This window comes from Phaenicophaeus curvirostris, chromosome 12 (genome assembly GCF_032191515.1).
Source record: "Phaenicophaeus curvirostris isolate KB17595 chromosome 12, BPBGC_Pcur_1.0, whole genome shotgun sequence".
NCBI classification, from domain to species: domain Eukaryota; kingdom Metazoa; phylum Chordata; class Aves; order Cuculiformes; family Cuculidae; genus Phaenicophaeus; species Phaenicophaeus curvirostris.
Window position 1 is genome coordinate 17,350,266 of NC_091403.1, and position 9,628 is coordinate 17,359,893.

The 9,628-nt window shown below is 42.5% G+C and overlaps 1 protein-coding gene across 1 annotated transcript; it reads left to right on the top strand.

Moving 5' to 3' along the window:
• Positions 1–902: 902 nt before the first annotated feature.
• PYGO1 (pygopus family PHD finger 1) lies at positions 903–8,664 on the top strand. Its single transcript, XM_069866475.1, has 3 exons — positions 903–1,048; positions 5,573–5,658; positions 6,636–8,664. The coding sequence occupies exons 1-3, from the start codon at positions 1,000–1,002 to the stop codon at positions 7,755–7,757; spliced, it is 1,257 nt and encodes a 418-aa protein (XP_069722576.1). The 5' UTR covers positions 903–999; the 3' UTR covers positions 7,758–8,664.
• The last annotated feature ends 964 nt before the right edge of the window (positions 8,665–9,628 follow it).

Genomic DNA, 9,628 nt, shown 5'->3' on the forward strand with positions numbered 1-9,628 from the left:
AGCTCTGCTTGACCTTGGCTTTAAGGCTGCAAAGAGGCATCTTGGCTTGGATCAGAAATGGCGTGACCAGCAGGTCCAGGGAGGTTATTCTCCCTCTGTACTTGGCACTGGTGAGACCGCTCCTCGAATCCTGTGTTCAGTTCTGGGCCCCTCACCACAAGAAGGATGTTGAGGCTCTGGAGCGAGTCCAGAGAAGAGCAACAAAGCTGGTGAGGGGGCTGGAGAACAGGCCTTATGAGGAACGGCTGAGAGAGCTGGGGGTGTTTAGCCTGGAGAAGAGGAGGCTGAGGGGAGACCTCCTTGCTCTCTCCAACTACCTGAAAGGAGGTTGTGGAGAGGAGGGAGCTGGGCTCTTCTCCCAAGTGACGAGGGACAGGACGAGAGGCTCAATCTCCCCCAGGGGAGGTTCAGGCTTGACATCAGGAAAATATATTTCACGGAAATGGTCATTGGGCACTGGGAGGTGGGTGAGTCACCTTCCCTGGAGGTGTTTAAGGGACGGGTGGGTGAGGTGCTGAGGGGCATGGGTTAGTGATTAGCAGGAATGGTTGGACTCGATGATCCAGTGGGTCCTTCCCAACCTAGTGTTTCTATTCTGTGAAACAAGAGAGGATTCCAGAGGAGACACCTGCTCGGAAACTGCGTTCTCATCGTCAAGGAAAATCCCGTCTAACTTCCACCCCCCACCCCCTTCGCCTCAGCCTCGCAAGGCGGGAAGAGCCCCCCCACCCCGCCCTATTTCCCGGCTCAGCTTCGCACGGCGGGAACTGACACCCCCCACCTCCCCTCCCTCAGCTTCGCCCGGGCCCCGTGGGGGTGTGATGGCGGCGTCCCAGCCCGCTCCCCGCCGCCTCAGAGCCTTCCCCCCGCCTCCAAACTTTGCAAAGCGGGAAGGGGAGGAGGAGGAGGAGGGGGAGGCGTGGGCGGAGGGGGCGGTCCGGCGGCATCAAAGAGCCCCGGTTCCTGCCGCGCCGGCAGAGCCATGCGCCGCCGTCTGTAATGTCAGCGGAACAGGAGAAGGACCCCATCGCGCTGAAGAGAGCCCGAGGTACGGCCTGACCCCCACCCCCCCAACCCCTTCCCCGGCCCCCGAGGCGGCCCCCGTTGAGGCCCGCAGCCCCCGGGCCTGGCGAGGGGCAGAGCCCGGCCGGGTCCCTGCCATTAGTATGCAGCCGGCGTCCCGCTGGAGACGGCGCCGCCTGCCCCAGCCCCGAGGGCTCCAAGGACGGGCTGGATGGGGCCGCCGAGCCCCCGGCTCCAGCGGGAGGTGGCCCTGCCCGGCACCCCGGGGTGGGGACAGGGTGAGCGTTGAGGTCCCTTCCACCCCAAACCCTTCTGGGATCCGAGCGAGCAGCCTGTAAATCGTGGAAGCGTAGAGTAGTGTGGGTTGGAAGGGGCCTTAAAGATCGTCAAGCTCGTGCTTGCTTGGGGCTGGAGGGGTTGTTTTTCTCTTTCGGGAAATGGAAGAATTGTCGGAATGGTGTTCTTTATTGTTAGCGCTGTTGCGTGGCTCCTGTGAGGCTTGAAGTACGCGATTCTGTGAAATGTGTAACGATACGGTCATGGAACGGTTTGGGTTGCAAGGGACCTTGAAGCCCATCCAATCCCACCTCTCGCCTTGGTGGGATGTGCCCACCTCCTCCCGCTTGCTCCAAGCCCCATCCAACCTGGCCTTGAACACCTCTAGGGATGGGGCAGCCACAGCTTCCCTGGGCAGCCTGGGCCGGCACCTCGCTACCCTCACCGGGAAGAAATTCCTCCTAAGGTCTGGTCTAAAACTGCCCCTCTCCAGTTTATATGCACTGCGTGGGCTTGGGCTGTGCAACTGACTTCAGTGGTAGTAGCACATCAGCCTACTTGTGTCCTTATAGTCCTTAAGAAACTGAAATGCATTTCTGAATGAAATAATGGAAGGCAATAGGCTGAGTGAATTGGGTGAAAATCGTTATAAAAATGATAAGATCTGAAATGTATTGCTTCTCCTTTCCCAGTCTCCTGTTTTGCCCCTGGAATTCTATTGTTCTTGATGTTTTAGGCTTTTTTTTTTTTTATGGTTGGCTAAGTGGGGAAAGGTGTGCTTTCTGCTAGATGTCTTGTCGTTTATTTACCGTTTGGTTTCCTGAAACTGTTCTGGTAACAGCTGGATTGCAACATTGAAAATGAGAGAATGAAAATGTGCAGCAGTGTTACAAAGGAGACTGGGATTCATTAGACTCCTTCACCCTCAAACCCACGTTCTACAGATATTTGAGCATGTATGGTTTCACATGCCTGAGTTGCCCACCGAGTTCCACGCAATTACCACTTAACATCAGAACTGTTTTACAGTATCAGGGCCACGTAACAGGATCACCAAATCTGGTTGAAATCAGACTCTTTCATTTTCTGTCTAATGAAAACTTTATTCAGCCATTTATGTTTCTTGGGAAAGTGTTCTTACAGAGCTAAAGCACTGTTTAAAAAGGCTCTGGCATCTGTCCTGTAAAAACCTAGACAAAGGTTTGTTGGTGAGTGTAAAAATGTTAAATTATATGCACTATGGCATAAATTACATGCAAATTCATAATCTTTTAAGGTGTAAACAAAACTACAAATTGAAGTTCTGGCTAACACTGAAAATGCCTATGCTGTGTGTGTGTGTGAAGTGAAAAAGAATATGGGACTTACTTCTTTTCCATTCTTCCATTTTCTAAATGGCTGAAATACATTTTATCTGTTATTTAGTAAGGGAATGGTTATCAGATATGTATTTATATCTCTAGGTCCCTTACGTATATGATGTGTCGGTCAGAAGGATTGTGTTTTGCCATGTAAAATAGATCTCAGACGATTAAGTTTTTTGCATCCTTAGTTTTAAAGTGCTCGGTACGCCTTTTAATGAAAGCCTGTGTGGTAGGTACCAAAAGTGACTTTCTGGAAAGTTTATTTTGGCTGCATGAAAATGACCCCATTCATTCTTTTCTGGAGGTATGCTAGCACTAGCATTCTGTTTCCTTTCATGTATAAATTAAATCATTATAAAATCCACAGGGAAAATATAAATTCATAAGGCTAAATTAAATCATTGGCCTCACACAGTGACAACTGAAAATACAAAAGCTTTGTACCTTTGACATAGAGCTCCATCCTACAAACCTAGGCATGTGAATGGCCTATGTAAGTAATTTATGCAGAATTCGGTGAAACTTTTCACTGAAATTCTAATATTCATAAGCTTATATTCTTGAAGAATGAGATCCTGGAGAGGGAATTGATTTGTAATTTTATAAAGCTTAAATTTCACTGCTGTAAAACAGCACTTGCATATGATCTTCAGTATTCTACTTGATCACAGATCTGTTAATGTTTGTGCTGCTAGTTGTTGAATTTGTGAAAAGAAATCTTGATATTTTTGATATTTTGCTAGTAGTGGTTAACGTTGCTTATGTATTTAGAGTACAGGACCATGAACAGGAGTGTATTTTATGCAGTTGTGAGGAATAGTGTTCACAGTACAATCTCCCACTGAATTTGTTAAACGTGGAGGAATGCTGGAGAAGAAGCTAATGGAAAGCGCGGAGACAGTTTTCAGCAAATAGTTTATGAAGAATATGATTTATAGAATTGGAATTTAAGGGAGATTTTACATCATTCTTTATATAAAGCTTTATGCTGTGATTATTTAGTATCTACAGTTAATGCAGTGGCAGTGCTTCAGAGCACACTATGTAAATGCTGGATTTTACAGTCCAAATCAAGGCAAAAAGGACTTTTTTTTTTTTTCTCCTCCCGCTATAGAGTAAATCCTGGTTACTCTACTGGTAGGTTATACCGTGATGTGCTGTGCTCAAGCATGAGTTTACATTGAATACAGAATTGTGACATCATGCCCTAGTCTTTGCAATTCAGACTTAAAAGTTGATAGATCTTGATTTGGGATATCCATTTATGTTCCTTATGTACAATGAAAAACGCAATTAAATTTTAACAGTAACAGCCAAAGCCAAAAGGAGCTTAGTAAAGCAGAGGCAGAACTGGATTCTTATTTGAGGCAAGACTGGTGAATTCCCTGAAACCTCAAACAGGAGGGCAGGAGGAAGGTAATGCCTGGAGTGGAAAATTTGTCAAGCCTTCTTTGATCAGGAGTGTTTGAATTGATTGTTGCATAGTTTAGTTTGTATACAGTAGGTCCATTTCTTCCCTGCGAGAAGTGATTTTGTGTTACTTTACTGAATAGTCCTAAAGCTGGTTTAGCTGTCTGTTGGGAATACTTGTCTAACACAGAGTGGGCTAATGTCATACGCTATGCTGCTTTGTATAATACTATTCAGAATTCACAGTTATTTTCAGGTCATCTTTGATAATAAGGAGAAACCCACGTGTTCAGCTGTATGCTTGTATCTGGATAAAGTTTGACTTGTGTTCTGAATATTAGTTTTAAACACAGAACAGTAAATTTATTAGGTTGGCTTGCCCTCTTCTTACTGTTATAGGTATGTATTTTAAAGAACAAATAAGCTATTATTTTAATGGACCTAGGAAAAAATGAAGTAATGTACAGTTCCTTAATGTAATGATGTTAGTATGTTAGCATGTGTTGCTCTCTTCTTAGCCAAAAGTAATTTTCATGCTTCAGCTAGGAGTTTTCTTTGCATTTCCATATGATGGCAAATCCACTTGTGCCACATCAAGGCAGGCCAGCTGGGATAATAAGGAATGTAATAGAACAACACCTCCTTACTTTTTTTTTTGTTTTTGTTGGTGGTCTAACTAGAGTTGTAAAAAGGAAAGCCACAATTTAGACAACTTTGAGAGCTTGTCCCACTGTTATGAAAGGTGAGGAAGAATCCTAGGTGAAGTATGGATATCTTTGTATTGCTCAGTCAAGTCTGATTAAGTGATCAATAAAATGAACATTCTTTACTTCTTTTTGTATCACAGCAGCCACACTCAATTATTACATGAGTTTTCTGCAGAGCAGGGCAGGTTCACTTAGAGCCCCTCTCATTTTTGGCAGGAGTCCTTTCATTTGATCAAGCCTTGCATTTAGCAAGATATGTATATGATAAACTGGGGCTCCATCTAAAAATCATGACAGGTTTTCATTCATTAATTCACTTTTCTTTGCTTTTCCCTTTATAGCGTATTGTAATGTACTATTATGTAATGGTACAGTGAGTTTGATAAAATGCTGTGTCTGTGTAAGTTAAATAGAAGGTGAATCTTGTGTATGGTTTTAAGCAGTGCTTTTGGAAGTTTTATGCATTATGCAAACAAGAAATATATTTAACTGCTGAAGTGGAGATGTTAAGAACCAAGGGACAGGTAAAAATAAAATAAATGGACATGTTTATTCCTAGTGTAATGAGCATGAATAGGATGTTAAAGTGGTAATAGAGTAAGATGGTTGTATATGAGGTATGATGACTTTTACCTCCAGGTGTTTGTTCCTTAAGTGCTTGAAATGTAAGGCACCAGAATTAATGCAGGTTCAGTATTTGTAAGAGATATGTTGCTGTGACAGACAGAGGCAAACTCAAACTATAATCTGTAAGAAAACTAATGCAGTATTGCCCTGATTGAAATTTTGTAGGTGGTGACAGTGGATTGGATGGGTTAGGAGGACCAGGAGTACAGCTTGGAAGCCCTGATAAGAAAAAGCGCAAAGCAAATACACAGGTAAATTCCCTTTGGTTCTTTTGATTTCGTAATGAATAATGCACTTGGATGTATCTTGCATTGCTCAGAACATCACAAATAGCAGTTTCATGCAAAATATTTCAGTTGTACAGTGAAGCTGAAATCTTTGTAATACCAGTTATTCTCACTGAAGCTATTTTAATTTCTGTGAGTTGCCAAAGACCTATAAAGAGGGGAGTACAAAGAGACTGCAACAACTCGTATTTTACCAGATAGATTTGATTTTGAAGCAGGCTTTCTTTTCATGACTTTGTAGCCATCGGTGGAAAGCTGTACAGCATGAGTAGGTGCCATGAGGCTACTTTTCTTCATACTTTTATTCATATATGTGTGGGTTTGTGGGCTAATGGATCAGTGCAGTTTGTTAATGCTCTGACTGAACTCCTGGCATCTTCCCCAAGTGATTTTCAAGCAAAAGCCATGAGGCAGGTTCAGCTCCTTTCCAGTGAATCCGTGCAATTTGGCATTTCTGTGCAGTTTCTGTTTCCAAAAAAAGGAAGCTTGAATACAAAACATCTAAGGCAATTAGATATCTGTAGTGCAGAATTTTCCTTTGTGTGTTCATTCAGCTTTGAATGAGAATATCTCATTTCAAATCTGCTTTTTAACATTTGGAAGTATTTTGTGCATATGTTAGTGACACATGTCTGTCTTTATTGTTGTTTTTCTGAAGTATTTAAGATTAAGAAATACAAGTCACGTGTCAAGTAGTGTTTTTCAGAATCAAGGTCGTGCACAATTTTTAAAACTATAAATCACTTTAATATCTGGAGCCCAAACTCCTCTCTTGCCTCTGTACTGAAATTTCAGGCCATTGGCAAGGTACAGGGGGTGAGCTTTACACAACAGCTGAACAGCATTTTTGTCAGTAATGCCGCTAATCCAGGACCTTTATGGTTGGTCTGTCTTGCAGAAATACTAAAAGACTTTAAATGTTGTATTTAAAATATTTTTAGGGGTCATCGTTTCCTCCTCCTTCTGAATATGCTCCACCGCCGAATCCAAGCTCTGACCACCTTGTAGCTGCAAATCCATTTGATGACAACTATAATACTGTGTCTTATAAGCCGCTTCCTTCAGGAAATCCATATTTTAGTAATCCTGGTTATCCTGGCTTTGGAGGCTACAACACTTTCAGAATGCCACCTCACATGCTGCCCAGGGTGTCCTCACCATATGGTGGTTCTTACTCCCTCAGAAACCAACCACATCCCCTTCCTCAAAATCCTGTGGGAATGGGATTTAGTCGGCCCCACTCTTTCAGCTTCGGACCACACGATAACCCAGGCTTTGGGAATCAACCACCTTATAGTAGTGGTCAGATAAATCAAAATGTCAATATGCCTGGTCAACATTTCAGACCAAATCCTGGTGAGAACTTTGGCCATTCTGGTCAGATACCACACCCTGACGTGCCATCTAACTTTGGTCCTGGAAATAATCCAAATTTCCCAAATTCTCAGCTAGAGTCAAACCATTCTTTTGTTCCTCCACCAAACACGTACAACCAGACAAAATCATCAGCACAAAAGCAAGACTTTAGTCAAGGTGCAAGCAAAGCATCCAGCCAGAACGCAGCTGCTCATCAGCATCATCACAGGACAGAGGACGTTGTGAGTCAAGGTAACAGTGACCTAAAAAATGTTACTCGAAACAATGTGGTAAACCAGGATAACAGCCATTCTAATAGTGCTGATAACACTAATGCTGGTCATTCAAATGGAACTCAGAGTAAGTCCCGCCAGCCTCGAGGTACTGCTGAAGGATGCAATACTGAAAAGAGCAGCAAAACACCCCTTCATCCCAATCGTCACGGTCACTCGTCCTCTGAGCCCGTCTACCCATGTGGAATTTGTACACATGAAGTTAATGATGACCAGGATGCCATCCTGTGCGAAGCCTCTTGTCAAAAATGGTTTCATCGGATCTGTACAGGTATGACTGAGTCAGCTTATGGCCTTCTTACAGCAGAAGCATCAGCAGTATGGGGTTGTGATACTTGTATGGCTGACAAAGATGTCCAGTTGATGCGTACAAGAGAGACTGCAGGACCACCTGCACTGAATGTGGATGGCTAACAACCAGAACTGGTGGTAGTGGTTGAAACACTTGCTATGAAGATTTGAGTACAAATTGGGTACTTCGCTTTCTGCAGACAATCGGTTGTTTGATTGCTGTCATATTTTTTCCCCATCTGTTTTAATTCATGAACTTCCATCTCAACTTTTGTACTCTTAGTTTCATATGTGCAAATGTTTTACAGGATGGAATACTTTTTGTTTCTGATTAAACTGTAAAATGTTACTGACAACTGCTCAGAAGTAAGATGTGCATTGACGATTTTATTGAAGGCAAAAATGTGCCTGTATGAATAACCCCTAACTTGCTAGTGTTAAGGTGTTAACTAACACTAGCATCTAGTGCTCTGTTTCAATGGTACTATATTTGCAAGTACTCATTATGGTTTTTTCCTCTTCTTGAAGGTGAATGTCTATTACTGATAGTCTTGCTACCCTTTCTTTAAATATAGTGGAGATTACATGGAAGAATGTGCAGTACTAATAGTTTTTATTTTAGGGTAAATGCAGAGGCTTTTGTATGTGCTTTTTCCTATTTTTGAAGTAAAGCTTTAACACACTATTAAAAAATGGATGACTTCATGCCTAGTAACGTAGTGAAACATTGTAACTCTTACACATTTATATTTCCCTGAAAAGGGGATGGTGTCTCTTGACTTCTTGGCAAATAATACTTACTGAGGACTCTTGCTATGTTTTGCAATATTTGGAAATTGTTACAAAATACGATTACATTGGAAAAAGAATATGTCAAGTTCATGAAGTCCAGTGCTTTAAATCTAAAGAATACCAAAACTAAGGTTGCATGTGTAACCTTAATTCATTTATCCTAAGCACATACATTAGGATACGTTCTCTGCATCTGTCATGGTTGTGCAGTTATGCAGCTCTCAACCTTTTTCATTGATGGTTCTCATCTTGTGCCTCAGTTGCTCCCTGAGAATTGTGAATGAACTAGTGTAGGGAAAGTTTGGCCCATCTTTTTAGGGCTTTCAACAAGGGCCTGCTCGGTTGTCCTGAACTTACACACTCCACTTGGTATGAAGGAGGGTGCAAGGCAATGGAGTGTGCTCAGCACCGCCTCTGAACTGCAGGATCATTTGGCCAGCGAAGTCCTAAAAGTGTGTTCCCACCACTGCCCCAGATGGTCTTGCAGTGAGGGAATGGGAAGTCTAGGGTGGAGAAAAAAATACAGCTTTCAGTTCAGGTGAGTTTAGCTTGCATCAGGAGCGAGTAATCAGAATTTTAGCTTCTTTGCTAAACTTGATATCCTATTGACAACTATGAATAGCAGTAGAGCTTCATGTGTGATGCTAAGAATTCTATTTTAATATGGGTAATTTGATCTTGTTCTTGATCTTGGAGCTAATCCCTCCCTCCCCTGATTTATTTTTTTTTTTTTTTTTTAACACGGGGAAACATCTAGCCTTGAAAACTTCAGCCTTAGCAGTATGGTAAGTTGCATATGCCACTGAAAATTCATGTTTCTGTAGAGAGGTGTTGTGTAACTGAATAAAAGGTGGCACTGTAATTGCAGACTTTGCTTGTAGTACTCAGTACTCAGTCCTAAGCTGGAAACTTCTAGTTATTAAACAATCAGCAATTAAATCGTATGTCAAGCATTACAAGTACCAGTCACATTTCTTAATGTGATAAAGTGTTCAGGTCTGTGGTGATCAGTGATGTAGGAGCCTATACAGAATACAGTCATTTATATAAACAGGTAGTTTTTATGGTTAGCTGTGCTAATGAGTTAAAAGTAAGGGCTGTTTGCTAGTTCATCGTTGTGTTGGATTTTAAAGGGGCTCTGATGTGGTACTTTCTTGGAAGATACTGTGCAGTTCTACTTAACGGTCATTATTTTATCCTTA

Excerpts from the sequence above, each read along its gene's own strand:
- PYGO1 (XM_069866475.1), top strand. The coding sequence starts at position 1,000 with ATGTCAGCGGAACAGGAGAAGGACCCCATCGCGCTGAAGAGAGCCCGA. Across the intron at positions 1,049-5,572 it reads CGCGCTGAAGAGAGCCCGAG|GTGGTGACAGTGGATTGGAT; the intron begins GTACGGCCTGAC and ends GAAATTTTGTAG. Across the intron at positions 5,659-6,635 it reads AGCGCAAAGCAAATACACAG|GGGTCATCGTTTCCTCCTCC; the intron begins GTAAATTCCCTT and ends AAATATTTTTAG.